This window comes from Lathyrus oleraceus, chromosome 3, assembly GCF_024323335.1.
Source record: "Lathyrus oleraceus cultivar Zhongwan6 chromosome 3, CAAS_Psat_ZW6_1.0, whole genome shotgun sequence".
NCBI lineage: Eukaryota > Viridiplantae > Streptophyta > Magnoliopsida > Fabales > Fabaceae > Lathyrus > Lathyrus oleraceus.
In genome coordinates this window covers 152604616-152627787 of record NC_066581.1, presented here as the reverse complement: position 1 = coordinate 152627787, position 23172 = coordinate 152604616, and the positions used below count along the sequence as shown (strand labels likewise).

Below are 23172 nucleotides of genomic sequence, written 5' to 3'. Positions count from 1 at the left end.
TAGATCTCTCTACACGGTTAAGTGTTTGATTAGAAAATCAATAACAGAGCTGAAGCTCTGATACCAATTGAAGGTGAGAAAAACAAGAAAGGGGGGTTTGAATTGTTTTGGAAAATAAGCGCTTTTGCAGAATAAGAACACACAAGATTTTATACCGGTTCACTTATAACACAAAGCTACTCCAGTCCACCCGGCCAAGGTGATTTCGCCTTCAAAAAGGACTTAATCCACTAATCTTGAAAGATTATTACAACCAACGTCTAAGAGAAAGATCTCTTCGTCCTCCCAAGTATACAGACTACGTAGAGTCACTTGAGGAACAAAATCAATTTAGCAAAAGAAAATTGTAATCTAAGGTGCTTCTAAGATAAAGCAAATATTACAACAAATAGAGCAAGCAAGTGATTTCACGTATGAGCAACAGCTCGTGAAAGACTAAGAGAGAGAGTAGAGTTTTTTTGGGCGTTCAGGTGTGTCTCTCAATGAAGTATGCCGTCCTTTATATAGTGGTGAAAGTACCGTTGTAGTGATGGCAGAATATTTGTCTTTGATGAGAGTTTAATGCCATTACTTCTGTGTTTCTTGCCATAATCAATTTGTCTCCTTGAATAACTTCTTTCCAAATATACTTTCTTTCCATTTGAAGTTGTAGTTTCCGTTACTCTTTTCTGGATTAGGAGATCCTTCGTCAGAATCTGCGTTAACTCTGTTAATCTGAGATTGTGTTGAAGTTACATTAGAGCTTCTGATAGTCCTGGTCTTTTAGATCATCAGCGTTGATTCCAGAGGAAGTTTAGAGCTTCTGGTATTTTGCTATGTTGTTTTACTCAGAGTCAAAACTTCTAGAGCGCGCTTCTTTTTTAGATGCTTCTGATCTTCTGGTACTTTGTATCTGATTCGATTTTGTATCTGATAAAGCGATCAGATTCCTTTGTTCTTGTTCAGAGTCCTACACACTTAGAGAAATTTCGTTAGAGTGTCATTTTTGGTTTCATCCTTTGTTATCATCAAAATCCTGGAATCTGTTGTAAAACAATTTTTGTTCTTACAGGAGGTTCATCTAAAATTTAAGTGGCAAGACTCAAGCCTTGTCACCTCTAGTTCGACACAAGAAGGAAGGTTTTAAATAGGGGCAAGCATAACAAGAGGCTTTCGACAAGATCAAAGACTACCTTTTTCATCCTCCAATTTTGGCGCCTCCTTATAGGAAGAGAAATATGAGACTGTACATAGTTACATCTGATATGACTTTAGGGAGCATGTTGGATCAAGAGGATGAAAATGACATCGAGAGATCCATTTACTACCTTAGTAAGGTCTTAAATGATGTAGAAACTAGATATAGTATAGTCGAAAAATTATGTCTATGTCTATATTTCTCATGTACAAAATTGAATCATTATATAAAGCCAGTTGATGTTTACGTTTCGTCTCATTTCGACATTATCAAATATATGTTATCGGAACCAATTTTACATAGTTGAATCGGTAAATAGGAACTGACCTTAACTGGGTATTCTTTAACGTACATGCCTTTAAAGGTTGTTAAGGCACAAGTGGTAGCAGACTTTATAGTCGACCACTCTGTAGTCGAAAACTCCCTAAACTATCTGGAGCTTAAACCCTAGAAATTATACTTTGATGGTTCTAGTCATGAGGTTGGAACGGATGTGGGAGTATTGATTATTTCTCCTAACAAAATTCCAACAAGATTCAAGTATAAGGTCGAAGGCCTTTGTTCAAACAATGAGGCTGAATATGAGGCTTTAATAGTCGGACTTGAGATATTGTTGGAGTTGGGGGCAACTCAAGTCGAAATAATGGATGACTCAGAGTTAGCCATAAAACAAATTACCAACGAGTATAAATGTGTTAAAGAAAATCTTATTGTACATTGTGATAGCCAATAGACTATTATGAAGGTTCAAAATGATAAGCATTCGACACATACCTCGACTTGAGAACCAAGAGGCTAACGACCTGGCCAAAATTGCTTCTAGATATAAGATTTAAAAAGAAAAATTGCAAGATGAAATCGAAGTCATAGGAAGAGTTGTGTCGACCAAATTATCCCCAACATATTTGGAAACAACAAGGTTAGGGTACGTTGACGAAGAGAGTTTTGAAATACTAGTTATAGACGGATTGGCAGACGAAGATTGGAGAAAATCAATTGTAGAATATTTACAGAATCCAACAACATATACTGAACGGAAAATCAGGTACCACGCTTTAAGTTATATTCTTATGGGGAACAAACTATTTAAAAAGACTCCAGAAGGAGTCTTACTCAAATGCCTTAGTGAAGCTGAGCCATATTTAGCTCTCTCTAGTGTCCGTAGTGGGGCATGTGGGGCGCATTAGGTAGACCATACGATGAAATGATTGTTATTTCAACAAAGGATGTATTGGCCTACCATGCTTAAGGATTATATTAAATTCGCTAAAGGATGCCAAGTGTTCCAGACACATGCAGGCATACAACATGTCCCTGCAAGAGAACTACACTCCATTGTGAAACCTTGGCCTTTTAGAGCTTAGGCATTATATCTGGTTGGAGAAATTCAACCAACATCACCCAAGAGTCAAAGATACATTTTAGTGGGTATAAATTATTTCACTAAATGGATTGAGGTTATACCTTTGGTGAATGTTGATCAAGAAGCAGTGATCGAATTCATCCAAAGGCACATCATTTATAGGTTTGGAATCCCATAAACTATTACAACTGACCAAGGATCAGTTTTCACTGGTCGAAAGGTTCAGGAGTTTGCTAAAGAAATGGGGTTCAAGCTATTGACATCTTCACCTTATTATGCTCAGGCAAATGGTCAAGTCGAAGCAGCAAATAAGGTAGTTATTTGATTGATTAAAAAACATGTGGGGAAGAAGCCAAGGAATTGGCATAAGACCAGATTTTATGGGCATGTCGAACCTCCCCCAAAGAGGCTACAAATACTACGCTCTTTCGACTGACATATGGTCACGATGCAGTGTTGCCATTCGAAATCTATCTTCAGCCAACTAGAGTCCAAAGGCAGAATGAAATTCCATCTCAATCCTATTAGAACATGATGTTGGACGAATTAGTTGATTTAGACGAAGAAAGGTTAAAAGCCTTAGAATTATTAAAGAGGCAAAAAAAAGAGTAGAGAAATATTACAATAAAAAGGTTAAACTCAAAGCTTTTTCGCCTGAAGACTTAGTGTGGAAAGTAATCTTGTCCATGGATCAAAAAGATGGAGCATTGGGTAAATGGTCCCCAAAGTGGGAAGGTCATTTTCAAATTATCCAAGTCTTTTCTAATGGCGCGTACGAGATCGAAGAATTAAATGAAGAACGAAGAGTCCTGAGAGTAAACGGGAAATATTTGAAAAAATATAGACCACTGCTTCAGGAAGTAAAAATTAAGACAGAATAATCCATACTCAATAATGGAAGCCAAAATGGAAAGTAGGAATGAATAATGCCCCTTATCTGTGATCTCTGACTTTTTATTAGTTTTTATTGGAAAACTTCTTACTATTTGGGTTTTATTCGTACTTTTTCCCTTTTCCATTGGAAACAATAAAAACACGATGGCGACTCTTGTTAATTGATCTCTAGCTTGTCAATTGCTTGATGATCATGAATTTCCCGCTACATATAGCTAACTCATTATACAAATGCCATGAAGAGCTTAAAAGTCATTACATGAAAAACAAGAATATCCCAGCCAGAGGTCCAACAATTACAAAGAAGCTAAAAGGGAAGAGAAGCCTTCATTTTGTGGTACTTCGACTTTTGAAGTCTCAAGTGTCGTTCGTAAACAAATTTGTTTGAAATAAGGCTGTCAATTTCCTTTTCTAGTTTCTGAGCCCTTTCGGCATGATGCATGACTACTTGAATTTCCTTGGCCAATTCGTCCTGATCGGGCTTTAGGAGTTCATCTTTGTGCTCCTTGGCCTCAGTAACCTTGGCTTACAATTCTCTTATTTGTTGCTCCCAAGCCTGGATGTTTTTGTCGCAAGCTTCAACCTCCTTTTTGTTCTGCTCTGAGCCCTTCTCTATTTCTGCCACTTTTGCAGTAGATTTGGTGGCAACATCCCATTCCGCTGCTTGGGTTTCTGATTTGTTATGGATTTTGTTCAAATCCTCCCTTATAAGATTAAGTTCAACAATAACTTGATCAATCAATAGTCCCATATCCATGATGACGTTTGCGACTTCTTGGGAAGCGTTTAAAACGTCAACTTGTATCAGGAGATCTTTGATCCCAAAGAAAGCAGTGGCATCGCTTTCCAAAAGTTGGAACATATCAACATCTAAGGCCTTTTATTTAATCTTGAGAAGTAATTCATCACCATATTTGCTGGTAGATTGGCCACCTGACGCTGTTGAAGTATTGGGGCTTTTGTCAGTCGAACTACCCTTTCACTCATAATGACTTTCAGGTATTCCAATGGTTTTCTCATTTTTAGTGCTTCGAGTTCTTCTAAAGAGAGGGCACCAATGTTTCTAGTAGAAGTTGCCATAGTCCTTATGCTGACATCAGAGGTTGCTTTGGTCTTTGGTACATTTTTGTTTTGCTCATCTTGTGGTACATTTTCTTGGTCCTCATCTTCGTCCTCAGCAGACATGGAACGATCCTCTTCTTCTTCGTCATATGGACTATCAGTGTTTTTATTTCCAATTGTTGGAGACCCATCTTCAATTATGTTTTCAACAATGTCACCAGCATCCTGCATCTCCTCATCCGCTTCCCCTTCGACAAGGGTATTATTTTCTTCTTCATTCCCGTGCTTAGAATCATCGGCTTGATCCTTGTGCATATCCTCAATAGGCTTGCCCACTTCTGTAGATTCTTTTGTCGAATCTTTGGGGGATATGGGATGATAAGAGGGAGTGCTGGTAGGGTGATAAGAAAGGTCGCTACTGCTTATTGGGATTATTTGTGTGATGTTTGATTGCTTTGTGCTATCTGCAACCCCTTGAAAAAGTCAAATATATATGAGTCGAAAAGCCAAGAGAGGCATGTAATAACTTGGGAATTTAAGTAGAATTTTACCTTAGGACCTTCATCCTCAGGGCTAGAATTATCACTCTCACGTTGTTCAGGAGTCTTTGTGGTTGGTGGTTCGCGATCGACCGAAGGTTCCTTTGAAGTAGGGGATTTCTTTGCAGAGACTTTGGTAGCCTTTATTTTTGGATGAGAGAGAGTGTCAAAGGTCTTTATTTGCTTCTTTCTTTTCTTCGTTGGTTTGGTGGTGTCCGGTGAGAGGTCACCTTCGTCTGAATCGGTGATCTGAATTTGAGGTTCTTTTTGTTTTCGCTTCTTGGGTGTGAGCGGGGGTTTTCGACTTGCCTGAAAGAAAAGATGTCTTAATATAATAAAAAGACATGAAGGAAATAAATAAAAAATACATAATATAATAAAAATATATGAAGTATACCTTTGTTGTTATTATTTTTTTGGGTGTTTCCTTCGTCTTTCTCTTCGACGACATCTTTGTTCGTAGGAGTAGCCTTTTTGGTGGTTATTTTTATAGCCTTTTTTGGTGATTATCACAAATAAGATAAAGTTAGGGAATTAATAAATGAAGTCGAAAAACCTCCCATTCCACACCTTCATATATTGGAGACTCTATGTGGACATGTTCTATGTTAGTATGAATATGACCTTTGAAACTGTCTAGAGTATGCTTAGTCGAAACCACCCGCTTGACACGTTTTCGTGATTCTTGTTGAAGAATTTTATATGATCTCAACAGGCGAACCAGTCTGGGAATGGAGGGCTAAAAGCCATGCCATAATCAGCACTGGGAAGTCGAGGAAATTTTGGGAGATGCATGTTAAAAGATAGCTCGTATCATTGTTCAGGTTTAATGAGCGAATGCAGTTTCAAATCCTCCAATTTCTTTAAAATTTTCTCTTTTAAAGTGCATGCTACTTCGCGGATGGTTCGACTAAGATCATCAGGTATGTAGGCAGTTTCAAATTACTTTTGGAATGCTTGGATTTCTTTGACATGAGTTGAAATACCTTTCATGGTTTTGTCCTGCACAGAGGAGAAAGCGTTGGTCAGATGTTGAGTGAAAGCAGGAACATCAAAGACTTCTTCAATATAATAACTTCTCCACCAAGAATAGAACTCTTGGGTGAAGAGAAAGTTTAGTTTAAATGCAACGGGAGTGAGTTGTTCTATCGGAGTATTGGGTTATTAATTTGTCACTTTCGGCTTCTGTATGTATCATATTATAGAGAATGAGAGAGTTCTTTATGGTGAATAGTGGTTTTGGCATGATTTGAATGAGGCCAAATTGTTGAGCGACAAGGTTAGGCTGGTAGCTCGCGAGGGTAAACCGGTTCCTCGATTGCCTGAGTCTAGTTAGAAGTAGCCTATGGGTGAGAAGTTCTTCCCATATGGCAATGGATTCTGCTTCTTGATCTTTTGACAGAGCAGGGAATTTTCTTGTAAACTACTAAAGGCCATGCGTTTTATGGGCGAAGGGGCCATGGATGGAGCAAAGTTATAACGCTTGGCAAACATCATCACATAGCCAGTGAAGGTTTGATGTAGGTCTATTCCTTCATCACTAGGAGTCAGCAGAGTGATGTGTGTCCCTTTGACCCTCCTATTTTTGATCTCTTCAGCCTCTACATCTATGGGATTTTGAACTGACAGAGATGTTTCGAAGGTAGCATTCAACCATAGTTGCAGTAACCAAAAAGGACCAGAGAGTAGCAGATTTCCTTTAGGTTGAATACTCTTGAGAGTTGTGACACATTCTCCTAGAGACTCATAAAGGCTAGCCAAGATCATTTCGCTGAGGTAGAGGTTATGTCCAGCATGAAGTTGGTTTGCCATAGTCAGAAATTTCTTCGCTACTTGTAAGGACTTTGAACAGAAGAAGTATCGAGATAACCAAAGGGCAAGGAAAGCAATATGTTCCTGATCAGAAACTTCAATAAAACTCTTGTCATGATAATACGTTGTATAAGTGGTAAAGGCAATTTTGGTGGTGTCGACACATATGGTGTCCTCAGCCATAACATTTGGGTCGTAAGGTTCCCCAGTCGGATTGAGCCCCATAATGGAAGCAATGTCGAACAAGGTAGGTGTCATCATACCACAGGGAAAATCGAAATTATTATGGGTGTTATCCCAGAAATACAAAGAAGAGACCAACATAGACTGACAATACCCTGGTCCAACCTTCGACAATTGGATCATGTCAAAGATACCCATGTTTTTCCAAACTTGGGATTTTTTGTTCTCTATTTTCTTTAACCAGCCTAGATAATCAGAGGGATCCTTCAATAAAGGACACAATCGAAATACCCTAAAACCATTATTCATATAATCTATATCAATGTGTTTGTCTATTGAGGGTATGCTTTGATGGTCATGGTATAGGTTTTCAGTAGTTTCATTGCTAATCCTAGGTTTCTTCCCATTGGCTATGGGTTTGTAGTGATGGTAGATTGGGAAAAATCCTTAAGACTATCAGGATTAACCATTGCGTTCGGTAAAGGTCCTACCATAGCGTGTATTTTTCCAAAAACATAAATGGGAATTAATACCTGTGATTGGTAGATTCTTCTTTTCTCTTCAGCGAGTGGAGGATCATGTACATATTATTGGTTACCCACAACAGCTGGACCTAACACCTTGTGGACTGGACCGAGACCAGAAGTTTTCCTGGATTCTTTGGTGGACTTTGATGAAAATTTGGTAGTTTTAGTGGAAGACGCCATTAATGCAGTAGGATTGAAGAAGAAAAACTTGTTTTTTGTGTGAAAGATGAAGAATTTTTGAAGAACTTTTTGAGTAAAAGAAGTTTTAAAGACAGAGGAAAGTGAAGAAAAGTAATACTCATTGTTTATAAATAAGTGAAGTGGAAATGGTTCATTTCACACATCAATGACTGAAGATATGGTGGGACACGTATTAGTCTGAGAACAAGTGATGGGATGATGGTAGTTGAAGCTAGCCCACAATTTCTTAGGTGCTAGAAGCATGATGATTGCAAAGAATATTAGTGCATGCTTTTGAGAAGATGTTTAAGGGAAATTGTCATGATGGCCCTGACTGTTGGTGTAAGCCCTAGAGGCCAATACTTTTGGTACTTGTATCGAATTATTTATTAATAATAAAAGGCTTTTTCTTTATTACGTTTGTTTAATAAAGTCCCTAGAATAGTTAGTCTGTTTAATGTATCAAGTATGACTTAATCATGAGGTCACATTAAACATAAGGACATTATTCTTAAAGTATCCGTAGTCGAGCTTTAGTGTGAAGTGGGATAACATTAAAGCATTAAGACTATTATGTTTGTAGACTGATGATCACATCTCATGGATCATGGATAAAGAGTTATCAAGTCTTAAACATAGGTATGAATATTAGGAGTAATATTTATACCGGATTGACCCGCTATGAGAATACTATATAGAAAGTTATGCAAGGTGTCATAAGTTATTCTCATGGTGATAATAGTGTATTCCACTCTTCGACCTGAAACCACTATGGATCCTAGATGTAGAGTCGAGTGCTTTATTGCTGATCCAACGTTGTCCGTAACTGGATAACCATAAAGACAGTTAATGGGTACTCCACAAAGCATGCTGAGGGACATGAGTGTCCTAGATGGAATTTGCCCATCCTGCGTAACAGGATAAATGTCTATGGGCCCAATATTGAACTAGACAAGGATGACACGGTCTATACCTTGTGTTCAATATAGACATAAGGGCAAAAGGGTAATTATACACATAAGTATTATCACAGAAAGGTTTTGTCAGATCACATGACATTTTCGTGTCTTGGGTAGCAGTGATGTGTTGCTAGATACCGCTCACTGTTTATTGTGTTAAATGCGTGATTTAATATAATTGCCAACGTCACGAAAACCTACAGGGTCACACACAAAGGACGGATTGATGAGAGATAGGGTAACTAAGGAATACCGTAAGGTACGGTGCCCTTAAGTGAGTTATAGAACATCGTAAGGTACGGTGTACTTGAGTAGAATGCGAAATATGGTAAGGTACCATGGGCTTAAGTGATTTTGGGCATATTATAAGATATGGGCCAAAATACACTTAAGTGGGCTTTTAGCTTGAAGCCCACACAAGTGGTTCTATAAATAGAACCCTTGTGCAGAAGCAAAAAGTTGCGGTTGCATTATTTTCGTTTTCTATCACTCTCTCCCTCTCTCACTCAAAGCCTTCACTCGTACCAGCTAGCACTGAGATTGAAGGAACCCGTTCGTGTGGACTGAGTAGAGACGTTGTCATCGTTCAACGTTCGTGATCGCTTTGTGGATTTGCATCAAAGGTTTTGATCGTCAAAAGAGATCTGCACCAAAGGTTTCAACCGTCATAAGAGGTAAATATTCTATCACTGATCATGACCATTCGTAAGGATCTCTAAAGGAGAAATTTTAATTTCCGCTGCGCTTTGGGTCGCAATTCTCCTTCACTGACGTCATAGCAGATGGAAAGTCTGTAACGTCGAAAGATGCTTTCAAAAAATGTCATTCTCTCCCTTTGGTCAGAAATGACATTTTTGGGGGGCAATTTGTTAGTTGAAGTTTTCGACGCCAAGGTTGGATTATGTATGGTAAGCAAAAGAAAATGTTTATCTCAACTTCGAAAAGAAGAAGGAATTTCCGTCGAAGAGTAAGATCTTGTCGAAAGAGGTTTTTTGGTGTGTAATAAGGAAATGCTTGTTTTCAGACTTGGAAGTATTTCTGGGTTTAGACTATAATTTCGACAGGATAACTATTAACGTTGCTTTTGATGAAGGATTTTGAATTTGAATAAAGATGATAACTATTTTTTATCCTTATCCATTTGTCTGAGAAGGACGCATGTAAAGCCACGACGAAGTAAGGACATGCAAGTAAAACGTGTCGTTTTCTGGAAGAGAACCCGTTGATAGAGGTTATGTTCGACTTAGTGTAAATAGGGGTCTTAGTGTATAGGATTTCAGGTTTTCAATCATTGTACAATTACTCATAAATTTCTCCAAGTATCTAAGTATATATGAGAAATGAGATTATTGAGAATGTAGTGTAAATCACCGTCTTTTCATTTTTATTGAAAGTGTTCGCAGTTTATCCATTATTCCTATTTACTGCAATTCACTTTATAATTCTTTATTGCAATTCTGTTACACTTTCTGCATTCTACTATTTAAACTTCAAAACAACATTCTCAAATCATGAGCGTTGTCGAAGTGTTCATAAGTTTTAAAAGGAAATATTTAACAAAACCACATGTCCTAAGATTCACTAGTTGATCCTGTCAAGTAAACCATTTTTTGGAGACCAGAGATTGTTTATCAATTTTCACGGTAAACACCTAGCAAAACCTAGAATCATGCCCACAACCACCACTTTACCACATTTCCATTTCCAAACCAAAACTCCTTTTGACCTGCTTCCTTTTGCATTTGATCAAGGACATGGCAAAGAGTATTTGGCACAAATTTCATTCAAAATGCATGAGCCAGTTTCATTTGGCCCTAGTTCAAAGTTTGGAATTTGTCATCATGCACAAGCCAAACCACGACCAACCAGAACTTGCAATTTCGTGTACCAAGTCCCCAAACTACTTCAATTTGATTCCATTTGACCTCTAACATGTTACACAACATTTCAAGGCACAAATGAAAGTCAACTTGGATGTGGAAAGCTCACCAATCCAAGAACCCGAGCCATGTGCAAATTCTGAAATTTTCCCAAATTGGATAAAAGACAAAGCTTCAGCAGACCATTTCAAAGCCTTTGGTTGCACTTGCTTGGTGCTAAGGAGCAAGACCAAATGGTTGGGAGTGCAAATCAGGTCAGAACTTACCTACTCGTATCCCCAAAATCCCTCTTTCGAGCATGCTTCAAGCCACTACCATTTTCTGAAGAAACTGCACTCATTCTCTCACCTATCAGTCCTAACACCTTCTCTATAAATAGGGAAAGGCTTTCCACTCCTAAACCAAGCTTGAAGAGCCAAAATCACATTGCTACAAAATCGTATTCGACCATTGAAAACAAAGTTCACACTTTCAAGTTTTGAACCCTTTCAACTAAAACAAAGTGTCAAGAATCCATCCATAAACATCACTCACGCTTTTCCAAACACTAACTCACCTTCCCAACACCTCACCTAAGCTACTCAAACTCATTGAAGTTCACTTCTGAAACCAATTCCGATCAGGTAGCTACACCTATCCCCTTCACTAAAATAAGTTACCATTCCACTCGAAATCATGCACTGAAGCTTAACCCTATGGTTTGAGTGTTGATTGTCCAATATTAAGCATTTAATTTTTGTTTTAGGTCAAATTGTTTTTCTGAACTTTTGGAAAATACTCCACACTCAGAGCCAATCAATGCTCATGATTGTGGAGGTTAGAACGATGATGTGTTTGGATGATGATTCCATGTTTAAATCCCATTAAAAACACGAGTTCCGAGGTTTTGATTTTGGATGCCTTGAGGTTGAAGACGAAGTTCCATACACATGTGCTCTTTGTGGTTCAAATTTAAAAAAAAAATATATATGTTGTCTGTTCTTGATTGGCTGAAACACGCGTGTTTCCCATTTTAATTGCAGCTTTAATATTTATTTCATTGAGGCCCCTCCTTGTCACCAAAGAGCACTTGGCTCAGTTGGTAAGGGGGTTGACCCCATGGTCAGGGGTTCAACCCCCAACGCCCCCCATTTATTTTTAATTTTTCTTTTTATTTCACCCTTTTCTTATTTTAAGCCTATATATTTCCCATTTGATTTTAATTTTTTATCCCTTTATTTTAATTCTGATTGAATTTTTTCCAACATAAAACCTTAATATTTTTTCCTCTTTTATTTTATTACACTTTATTTAATTTCATTTGGACATTTTTTGGTTGACTTTTCAGGCTTTGAATATCGATGGCTAATGAGATCTATTAAGTCATGATTATCGATTGATTAGGATTGATAAAACCTTCTATGTTTCAAATCTATCAATGAATGACCAATGAATCATTCATGATACTTTGAGGAATAAATAAGTTGCATCTATATCAACCAAACTTGAATCATTTGACACAATGAACGCCCCCCATTTATTTTTAATTTTTCTTTTTATTTCACCCTTTTCTTATTTTAAACCTATATGTTTCCCATTTGATTTTAATTTTTTATCCCATTATTTTAATTCTGATTGAATTTTTTCCAACATAAAACCTTAATATTTTTTCCTCTTTTATTTTATTACACTTTATTTAATTTCATTTGGACATTTTTTGGTTGACTTTTCAGGCTTTGAATATCGATGGCTAATGAGATCTATTAAGTCATGATTATCGATTGATTAGGATTGATAAAACCTTTTATGTTTCAAATCTATCAATGAATGACCAATGAATCATTCATGATACTTTGAGGAATAAATAAGTTGCCTCTATATCAACCAAACTTGAATCATTTGACACATAGATGAAGCTTTTTCTTGTATACTAATTTGTGTTTCCATTTGACTTATTATGTTTCCATTGTTTACTAACCACTAACTACTTTGTTTCTCCCTAACCATTTTGCTTCCTTGTTCACTTTGTACATTAATCATTGTATAACTTGTCTAACCTAACCATTAATCAACTTGTTAATCTATAATAATTTGAGTGATATAACCTTCCTTTTTTCAAGCTATTGATAGATGGAATTGGGATTTGTATAACTTTCATTGTTATAAATCTATTGTTAGTTGATCATTGATCATCTTCAATACTTTGCATCAGTGATAAGTTATCCCCTGATGCACCATATTTTGAATCTTTTGACCTAAGGATAGATAATCCTCAAGTGTTTAACTTGTATATACTACTAACCACTAACTACTTTGTTTCTCACTAACCATTGTTGTTGTGATATTGTTATTACTACCTTGTGATTTACTTTTATGTCATTGCCTTATCATTTACATTGAAGTACTCATCATCATCATAATCATTGTATAAAATCCTTATGCATGCTTATTTATTATTCTTTACTTTATTGTCATCATATTAAAAACAACAAAAATGTGATAAAATGATAAGACCAAAAAGATTTATTCCACTTGTAATCAACCATTGGATTTAGAGGATCTCACTTAGAACCTTTGCTTGGAGGATCTTACCCTTATCTTGTGATACTTTGCCTTTGACTTTGGATTTCATATGTAACTTACATACCTGTTGTAAGATGGCATCATGGCACTACCCTAGAGAGACATGATTGTAAGACCATTATCCTTTGTTAGTTTAGGTCACTTTTGCACACACACTAATTTCTCTTGGGCTACCTTATATGAGACCCTTTACTTTCTTGTTTGGTTACTTTGTATTTCCATTATACATCACCAATTTCACAATCAAATAAACAAACCCTTAATTCAACGTCAAGCGGAATTTTCATAATCAAATTCAAAATATAACAAAACTATGATTAGTATTGTGTGGTACGAGCCTTAAATGGTGGAGAATGAGTAAGAATGAATCTCTCTTATCCTTACTCTAATTATTTTGGACATAAGACGCTTGGCTTCTTTGTCTAGAATATTCACCCCCGCCCATAGACTTTAGTGCAATCTAATCACAAACACTTCTTCATAAACCCTTATTCAAGGTAAAAACAACACAACCCATCAAACCTCATTTTTATGCCTTAGGACTTCACACTGAAAACCCTTTTCTCAAAGGTAAAATAAACCAACCCACAAACATTTTCTACTATGAACTATGAAGCTCTGATTCTTCACCACCCAATGAATGATACGTAGGCACAAGGGCCACAATCCTTGGCGAGCACAATTATAAAAACACAAATATCTCATTCTTTCACACTCTTTAAAAAACACAATAAACATATAAATACCCACGCACGCAGACAACCTATTTGGTTCCCATGGAGTATCATGGACGTGAGGGATATTAATACCTTCCCCTTGCGTAGCCGACTTCCGAACCCAATCTCGGTTGCGAGACCAATTCTTTATCCCTTTTGCACTTCCCGTATGCGTATCTTTTCCCCGAGGGTTTTATCGACTATTTTCCCTCTCCTCTCCCATAGAGGAAATCCAATAAAATTTGATGGAGACTCACTTGTTTTTCCGTCTTCTCTTCAAGGACGAACGAGGTCCCGATTTTTCGTTTTCGAACCCCGGTAGCCATAACGCTCAATACTTTTACTTTTCCTGCTTTGTTTGTAAAGTGTGAATTTCCTTAATTAACATTGCATTGGAAATTTTAGGGTAAATAACTTTTACTAAAAGAACTCTCAAAGGGAAACATTAAAGTTAATTTTCTTTCAAAGTATCCAAAGATAATCATAGTCCAACATGCTTGATATGACCTAAACATTGTAAAGCCACATCACCCCATGGACTTGGCCCAATCAAAAAATCCCCAACAGTCGCACTACACATTTGAAGATCCAGATTTCGATATCAGGAAGTAAGCCCATTCTCCCCCAAGCAAACTCGAAGCCCAATCATACTTGGCACAATTTATAAACCCTTGCATTTACACATTCCTCAACAACCCAAACATACATCGACATTTCACATATATAACATTGCATCATAAGTATACTCTTTAATTCACATTACAATCTAACTCAAGAATAATTCATCAAACTCCCGACCTTCCCAGCCGTTGCTAGGGATTGTCTTTGTTAGATTTCGGAACTTCCCAGCAGTCGTTAGGGATTTTCCCAGTAAAGTCAAATTTTCCCAAGCCGTTTCTAGGAATTACCACTAAACTTTCATCTTTCCCCAAGTAGAGTCAGGTATTCCAACCGTTGTTGTAAATCATCACTAAACTATTTTGTTTTCCCACAAGTCAGACATTCCAACTGTTGCTAGAAATTGTCACCTTCTTTTACTCCCTAAGCAGAGTCAGGTATTCCATCCATTGCTAGGAATCATCTCTGAATAATTTGATCTCCCCCAGAGTCAGATATTCTAGCCGTTGCTAAGAATCACCACTGAACCAAGAGATTTTTCCCAATCGAGTCAGGTATTCCATCCATTGCTAGGAATCGTCGTTGAACTTCGTTTTCCCATCAGAATCAGGTATTCTAGTTGTTGCTGAGAATCATCATTGTACCTTTTTTCCCTCTCAAACAGAGTCAGGTATTCCAGCCATTTCTAGGAATCATCACTGAACCTAAAGAGTATCCCCACAAAATCAGGTATTACAACCGTTGCTAGGAATCATCGTTGAACTTCTTTCTTCCTCCCCAGCCGCAAGACTTTACGTGGCGGAGTCTGAAGATATAAACGTTAGGAGAAGTTATTTCATACTTGTATATATAGGAGTTCATTATGTTGAATTTGGGGTGTTCATTAATTTACATAAATCTCACTAAAAACTCAAAGTATCAGCGTATAGAGAAACGAGCGAATTGCTGAGAGAATGTAAGATCAAATGAATTACCAGTCTTTATTTTCAATGAAAAGTTTCTAAATTTTACCTTCTCGATATTCATTTCATTTAATTTAAGTATCGTTTAAATCACTTTATTCAACATTTCCAGTTTTTTTTCCTATCAGTTCCTTTAAATATTCTTGTTAGTCGAAGTCGACATTTTAACCTTTTTCTTACAAGTGTTTGAAAACTCATTTCGACTAAGTCGAAAACAATCACATGAAAACATGAGAAACAAAAAACTAAACAGTTATTTGGCACTATGTCCTAGGATTCACTGGTTGACCCTACAAGCAACCCGTAGTCGGAGACCAGCGGTTGTTTACCATTTTTCAGCGTAAACAGACCGACCATTCTATTTGATTTTCGTTTGAAAAAAGCAATTGTTATCAAAGAAATAAAAAGCGCATTAGGGTTACATAACAATTCTAAAATGACTAACATGGTCACAAATTGAAACAATCTCACGAGGGATCGAATATTATTGTCAAAGGATCGGGAAAACGTCCAAAACATTACAAAATGCTCTGTAAATGATGACTAACGACAAAACGATTATGAACCAATATTCTGATGAGAACGATCTCTGATTTTAATCACACAGAAGATTCTCGAGCATTGAATCCCAACTCACCTGAGTCATGTAAAGAATGAAGCAAGATATACTCAGAATTTGCCAACCTATGAACGTCTGAATCTTTATGGATTTCCTTACTACTAATATTTGAAAACCCACACGGGTTATCACGATTCTAATAACAAGGCCAAGCGTTGGCGGAGTTAAAACGGGACGTCAACTGGTCGAGATTCCACCGGGGCTCTCCGTCCTCTTTATGTTTAGAACCTACGAGATTCTACTACGCCAATAGGCTGAGGTCCCATTATGGCTCTTCGACTTCTTTATGTCTAGAACCTACCGGGTTCTACGACACCAACCGGCCGAGATCCCACTAGGCTTTCGAATTTTCTATGTCTAGAACCTATCGGGTTCTATTACGCCAGTAGGTCGAGGTCCCACTAGGACTCTCCGACTTTTCTATATGTAGAACGTATTGAATTCTACGACACCAATAGATGGAGAGCCCACTAGGGCTCTCTGACTTCTCTATGTCTAGAATATACCAGGTTCTACGACGCTAACGGGTCAAGATCCCACCTCTCTACGACTTTTCTATGTCTAGAATCTACCGGGTTTTATGACTTCAAACGGATTGAGATCCCATCTGGGCTCTTAGATTATTCTGCATCGCGAGTCCACCAGGATTCTCTAGCTCATTCATCAAAATAAAAAATATTCTTAACACACGCCAGAAATTGATCCATCCTCAAGACCACAAACTTAAAGAGAGTTTTACTTTATTAAAATATGATTATGACAAATTTGCGTGATCCGGAATAAACTCAAAACACTTCACCCTTATAGGCCAGGAGAGAAGATGAAAAGACATTGACAACCCAACAATTGATCCATCATCAAGACCACAAATTATGTTTTTAGGAAGAACAATATTAATTACAAAATAAGTATTAAAATATATACACAAATTCAGTTCTAATTGATCTATTTTAAAAAATAAATCCAAAATCTGATCTAAATCGAATAATTTTTACAAAATAACATTCAAATACATTTAATATTAATATTTGATATTTTATAATTTTCGATGTTTTTAATCATTTTACAGCTTTTATTTGAATTGGTTTACACCCTACAACATAGAAATTAAACTCTTTAAAATAATTTTTTTATTCAAACAACCAATTTTGAGACAAATCATTTTCATTCTTTTGCAAAAAAATACTTTTGTCGTCAAAGCTTCTCATCCGAACACGTTGATTCTAAAGAAAAAAATAGAGGAGAAAATGAACACAATGCGTCAAAAAAGTGTTTCGTCCTTTAGCTTACCATTATTCAAAGAGAAACATCTTCTTATCTCTGGGTATCTGTGGCCTCGCTCGTGCTCTCTTCTGTTGTTGTTGTGACATCTCTCTTATTTCCAAGGCCAAACAACATCAACTATCATCCAACACACCACACCTTCTATTCTACATCTTCAAAATCCAACTTCAATTACAATATTCAATTTCTACCGTAAAAACTCCACTATAACAACTCCTAATACTGAACTGAACTAGCCTGAATTTTCCCTTTCTTCCTTACATTCTTTAAATTGAACTGTCTTTGGCTAATGGATCAACAAGGGTTACTTCGCACTAAGAAACCCTTCATGTAACTAACTTGTCACTTATTTATTTTTTTCTTGTTCTTTCCATTCTATTGTTATTATTATTTTTGTATTTTTTACCTAACCAAAGAGTTATGAAAATTGAAACAGTGCAGACGATGAGATCATGGAGCTATTATGGCAAAACGGTCAAGTTGTCACGCAGACTCAAAATCACCGGTATATCAATAAACCACCGCCGGGGAGAAACTCCGACGCCTCCACTCGCGGCGGATCTTCATCGCCGAGGGAGAATCAGTATCTCTTTATGCAAGAAGGCGAAATGGCTTCGTGGCTTCATTATCCTAATCCCGATGATGATGATTCTCCTTTGGATCAATCCTTCTGTGCTGATTTCCTTAACCAGCCGTCGGCTGTTAATAACAATAGTACCATGCAAACTCCACCACGGAGGTCCGAGCAGGTGCCTCCGGTTAGAGCCGAACCAGAATCATTGTCGATTTTGAGAGCTTTTGAATCAACGGTTGTAGATTCGTGCGATACTCCAGCTGTGATGCCGTTGGCGATTTCAGAGAGGATTAGAAGTTCGACGGAGCCAACGGAAGGAGCGACATGCACATCGGTGCCAGGGACGACGTTTGATGAACCGGAAAGTTCGAGTAGCAGTGGAGAACCGGTTCGGAAGGTAGCGGAGCTGGACCGGAAGCGGAAGGAAAAGGAAGCGGATGAATGGAAGTATCTTAGCGAGGTGAGTGAGTTGACTCAATGCCGTTTCGTATTTTTTTCTCTGTTGCGTCACATTCGCTATGCTTACGTATCATAGTTAAACATTGCATTGATGATTGCTTTAACTTTTGAATTTGATTGATCTGTTCGAAGCCGGTGCCATTAGGAACAGAGTAACAGTTGCTTTCATCTTATCTGACGATACCTCTCGCCGCAGGATTTGGCTACACCACGTGTATCATCATAAATTTGATGCAATTTTCAAGGACATAACTGTTCGACTTTCTAAGCTTTGACTCCCTCACTTTAGAAAATTGTTTAAAATTGGGTACTATTAATTTCAGTGTTAATTGAATTAAAATTTTAATTTTTTTAAGAATAAAATAATATTTAAATATAATGTGACATTAAATATATTCATTTGATTAGAGAAAGATAATGGTACCTAACTAATTTTAAAGTAACAAAGTATTCACGGCATACCTATTAAAAAATGTAGTAATTTTGATTTTTGTTGTTTATCAAAATTCTTAAACAATTGGTATATACAAAAAAAAATGTTATCCAAGGTTGAGTAGTTTCACTAAAATAAAATAAAAATAAAAACAAAACGATTAAGTTGTATAGGGATCATGATCAACTTGTGGTTGGAACATGTGGTTTGGATTGTAATAAACATTTATTAAATGTCTTTTTAATAATTTGACAGAATAGAACAGAAAATGTTAGTACGATCTATTGCATACATCCAAAATTAGAGAGAATGAAAATTGAAGAATTAGATAGAATATAAAATTAGAAGAAATGAAAATTGAAAAATTGGATAGAATATGGTGAAATTCCACTTCATCCAATATTTATATATCCAAACAATGGAATTTGATTATATACCATTCGATCTACTCCAGACATCCTAACAAGAGGTAAGAAGATGCGCTAGTTCTCTTCAAATTGACAATTGATGGTTGTGTAAGTGTCACTAATTACATGTACCATATTTTTCAGTCTTAGTTAAAGTAAAAGCTTCTTCAAAACACTCTTTATTTGGCTTGGTTTTAGGATTTGAATAGAAGTGGTTGTATAAACATATATATGTAAGTTATGAAAATGAAAATTGAAGATGAATCCTTGGCTTTCTTTCCTTGCTCAAATTTCAGGAAGTTCCATAATCAATTTTAAATAGCACAAGAAAATAAGCACTTACTTTTAAACTAAGTATATCTTGTTAGTGGTGAGTTTACCACTTGGGCTTATGGCTTAAGTGTTAGCCATATGGGCAGGGTGTTGTTTGAGTAGGAGCCGAAGGTTTAACTAATTGTGAACCAGGAAAATTCTGGTAAGCTTGAGTCAGATGGGAATTGCTCTTGGCTGGTATGGCGAAGTTTAATTTCGTAGTAGGTTGAATGTTATATGGTTGAAAAGGTTGGCTGTTGGCGGCTTCGCTCTGACGAGGATTGGGTGTAATGATCTGTTATTTTACAACTTCAATTCTTTAGAAGCTTTTCATCTCATCTAGGTAACATATTATCGGAATCTAACCCGTGATTGCAGTTCTTCTTCCAGAATTCCATAGTTCTTTTTCTATACAATGGCATCTTGGACCGATTTATTAGGAACAAAATTTAAATGGAAGAAAGGAAGAAAGAATCAAAGAATAGGAAGTGTATGGAGAATAGAGTTCTCCCGAAGGATGCTTTCCCTTGAAAAAGAATAACTCCTTTCATGCATGATATCTAGTGTACATATATCTACTTTCTTATTTCTGTTTGTCTTGCTTTAAAAGGATGTTGATTTTGAATCTGCGGAAGCAAAAAGTAAAATCGGTGGATCATCAAACAAGAGATCTCGTGCTGCTGAGGTCCATAGTCTCTCAGAGAGGGTCTGTCATCTGTCCAAACATTTCTTTGAGTTCACATATTTTATGCCGTTTATGTCAACTTAAAAGCTTTCACTTTGCATTTACATCCAGAGGCGCCGTGATCGGATTAATGAAAAGATGAAAGCCCTGCAAGAACTTATACCTCAATCTAATAAGGTAAACCGACTTTTTAGATTTTCTAGTTCTTCATTTCTCTTTCTAATCTTTCTCCTACTCTTAATTCATAGTCCGACAAAGCGTCTATGCTGGATGAGGCAATTGAGTATTTGAAGTCACTGCAGTTACAAGTTCAGGTAGATTCCTCTATGTATTTGCGAGCTTTACAAACGGTCATGCCACTATAGTAGCAAGTTGGTCATGTAGTTTCATTTCTGAAACAGAGAGTACAACTTATGCAGATGATGTCCATGGGATGTGGCATGGTACCTATGATGTTTCCTGGAATCCAGCAGTATATGCCACCAATTGGAATGGGAATAAACAGACCAGTAATGCCGTTTCCCAGTATGCTGCCCGGTTCTGCTTTGCCTGCAAGTTTCGGGCCAAGGTTCGCTATGCCTCCTTTCCACGTACCGCATGTTCCTACACCCGATTCATTCACAATGCCAGCAGCAAATCTGGCAGATAATAACATGCCCACCTCAGTTGGAACACATGATGCAAATCAGCAACCTATCCCAAACTTCACTGATCCTTATCATCAATATCTTGGACACCACCAGATGCAGTTTCAATTAATGCAGGTATTTTGTCGGCTAATACTATTTTTGATTAGGAATTTTTTAAATAATGTGTGAAGTAAGTAACTTCTTGCACATGAGATCCATTGGAAGATCACAATGATGTGAACATTTATGAGTCCATTTCCATGTGTAGAATAAGGCAATGAACCAACCAAATGTCAGCAAGTCAGAAATCCGCCAGTCAGGTAAACTTTTACCATCTCAATGAAGTCTTCTATTTTCCAGAATCAGTTTACCTTCAATCCAAATTTGTAAAGAATCCTTGTAATATGGTATCAAATCTGTCTACTTCTAAGTATCACAATTTTTTCTTGATGATGTTCAGGAGATAAATGATTATTTGACAGTTACAATCAAGGGCTTACGGAAATGGTACTACTAGTATTATTGTAAGTTCCGAATACGCTATATTTTACCGAACATAGATAACTATGCGTAATTAATAGTAATGGATTTGCATTGTGTAAATTGCAGTTATATTTTCTGCCACCCAAACTACAGTATGCCATGTTTTGTAGTGTAACAGAAGGACCTTTTTGTAAGTTCTCAGTTGCAAGCTACTGCTAACATGTAAATTATTGAAACTTAGTTTTCTCTCGTCTTTTGTCTTCCCTCGTCGACACTTTTTCTTTTTACAAAATAATTTGGTACGCTGGATCATAGGTTAAAGTGTTCATCGATTACACTATATGTATGTAAAAGTAAATGTTAAGATTGTGAAAATAGTTACAACTGTTTTATTCGGTAATAGTTTGTGAATCTGTCTCAAGATATATTTAGGCTGTGATTTTCTTTTGACGTAAATCTTTACGGTCCCGTTTGGTCACGTATCCCAGGATTATTTTTTTCTTCATAAGTTTAGTAACTATCTCTTGTTGTTACTTAATTCAATTCTAGCTTGATTAGAAGATAGTTAAGTTGGTGGTTAGGAAGTTATAATTAACTCTTTGATTGGTTATTAGTTAGAAGTTAGTTAGTAGTGTGACATTGTATAAATAATGCAGCTCACATTGCATGATCAATTGAGTCTAATTGAGTGCACCACTTTGATTTTTCTCAACTCATCTCTTTATATCTCTTTTTTTTTGTCCACCACTCAGTTTTTTTTTGGGCATTCGCAGATAAAGACATTAATATAAAATTTAGACTCAAATGGTGCAATCCTCGCGGGCTTGTTCCGTTCCACCTTATTTTTTTCGAGATAAGTTAAAGTTTTAGACTAACACCTTAAACTATGTCCGTCCCGTTCAATCCTGATTTTTACGAAGTTTTGTAGGATATGCATGTCTCTTTACTGTCCATAGGCGTCATATGTACCCCATTAATATGAAAACTCATTGGCTGCCCATATAATTATTCAATTTTGTAAAATAGGTTGTTAGGACTAGTGTTTTCTATAAATATTGAGCTTGTAAATTTTTAAAAGACACATAATCAATCAAACAAGATTTTAAGGCATTTTTATCCCTATGTCGATCTTCTTTACTTTTTGTATTCTTTTAGATTAGTAGTGATAAGTATGGTTTTTATCATTTTATTGTTTATTGTGTTATTAAATTTACTATTTTTACTTAATTTTATTATCATTTTATTATCGTTTTATTATTTTTATTTTATCCTAGGAGTATAAAGAAGAATGAAGTTTCAAGTCTATATTCAAGAAATTTAGACTAAGTACGAGAGAGATGTGTGAATGTCTCAGAAAAATTAAAGAAAATAAAGCAAGAATTGTCCAAAACAATAAGATTTACCACTAATCTATAATTGCTGTTATGATCGTAACTCTCCGAGACCTTTTAGCTCCAAAAATCAAAGTTTCCGCGAAACATAAAAGATTATGGTTGATCTATAATGAGCATTATGATTGTAATGCTTCTAGATTTCTTATTTTCAGTTTGATTTGTTTTGCTTTATGTTGTCTGTTACGAACTTTCTACATTCCCATGTTATTATTGTTTATTAAACTCATTTATTAATGGTGATTAGGGATACATGAACTTGATTTAACATTAAAATATATGGGCATGATTAGTCTTTGTTTAGACATATAGAATCATTGAAAATACATGAATCTTTTAATCATAATTCTCTGCTCTTGTAATACTCTGATGCGTTTCCAATAAATGGATTATTTTACTTGCTTTATTTGTTCTATCTTTCTTATTTGTTTATTATTTATTAATGTTTATTATTGGATAAGA

General features: G+C 36.3%; 2 protein-coding genes across 4 annotated transcripts; one reads left to right on the top strand and one right to left on the bottom strand.

Annotated features, from left to right (window-relative positions):
• Positions 1–4304: 4304 nt before the first annotated feature.
• LOC127130156 (uncharacterized) lies at positions 4305–5486 on the bottom strand. The gene is made up of 3 exons (XM_051059223.1): positions 5433–5486; positions 5056–5344; positions 4305–4960 (listed from the first exon to the last, which is right to left on the bottom strand). The coding sequence occupies exons 1-3, from the start codon at positions 5484–5486 to the stop codon at positions 4305–4307; spliced, it is 999 nt and encodes a 332-aa protein (XP_050915180.1).
• Positions 5487–17274: 11788 nt separating this feature from the next.
• LOC127125926 (transcription factor PIF1) lies at positions 17275–21719 on the top strand. 3 transcript variants are annotated; one of them, XR_007804835.1, is made up of 9 exons: positions 17275–17667; positions 17774–18371; positions 20133–20228; positions 20319–20384; positions 20456–20521; positions 20627–20971; positions 21105–21156; positions 21297–21360; positions 21446–21719. XR_007804835.1 is itself a non-coding variant. In XM_051054784.1 (8 exons), exons 1-8 carry the CDS (start codon positions 17627–17629, stop codon positions 21305–21307), a joined length of 1293 nt encoding a protein of 430 aa, XP_050910741.1. In that variant the 5' UTR covers positions 17275–17626; the 3' UTR covers positions 21308–21719. The 3 variants fall into 3 exon arrangements, 1 of the variants encoding a protein (XP_050910741.1); XR_007804834.1 differs by having other exon boundaries at positions 17276–17667; positions 20609–20971; XM_051054784.1 differs by having other exon boundaries at positions 20609–20971; positions 21297–21719.
• The last annotated feature ends 1453 nt before the right edge of the window (positions 21720–23172 follow it).

What these genes read in the sequence shown, in the direction of transcription:
- LOC127125926 (XM_051054784.1), top strand. Translation starts at nt 17,627, where the DNA reads ATGGATCAACAAGGGTTACTTCGCACTAAGAAACCCTTCAT. An exon ending in CGCACTAAGAAACCCTTCAT is followed by an intron (nt 17,668 to 17,773) that starts GTAACTAACTTG and finishes AAATTGAAACAG; the next exon opens with TGCAGACGATGAGATCATGG. An exon ending in TTATACCTCAATCTAATAAG is followed by an intron (nt 20,385 to 20,455) that starts GTAAACCGACTT and finishes CTTAATTCATAG; the next exon opens with TCCGACAAAGCGTCTATGCT.
- LOC127130156 (XM_051059223.1), bottom strand. Translation starts at nt 5,486, where the DNA reads ATGTCGTCGAAGAGAAAGACGAAGGAAACACCCAAAAAAATAATAACA. An exon ending in AAAAAATAATAACAACAAAG is followed by an intron (nt 5,345 to 5,432) that starts GTATACTTCATA and finishes CTTTTCTTTCAG; the next exon opens with GCAAGTCGAAAACCCCCGCT. An exon ending in TTCTAGCCCTGAGGATGAAG is followed by an intron (nt 4,961 to 5,055) that starts GTCCTAAGGTAA and finishes AAGGGGTTGCAG; the next exon opens with ATAGCACAAAGCAATCAAAC.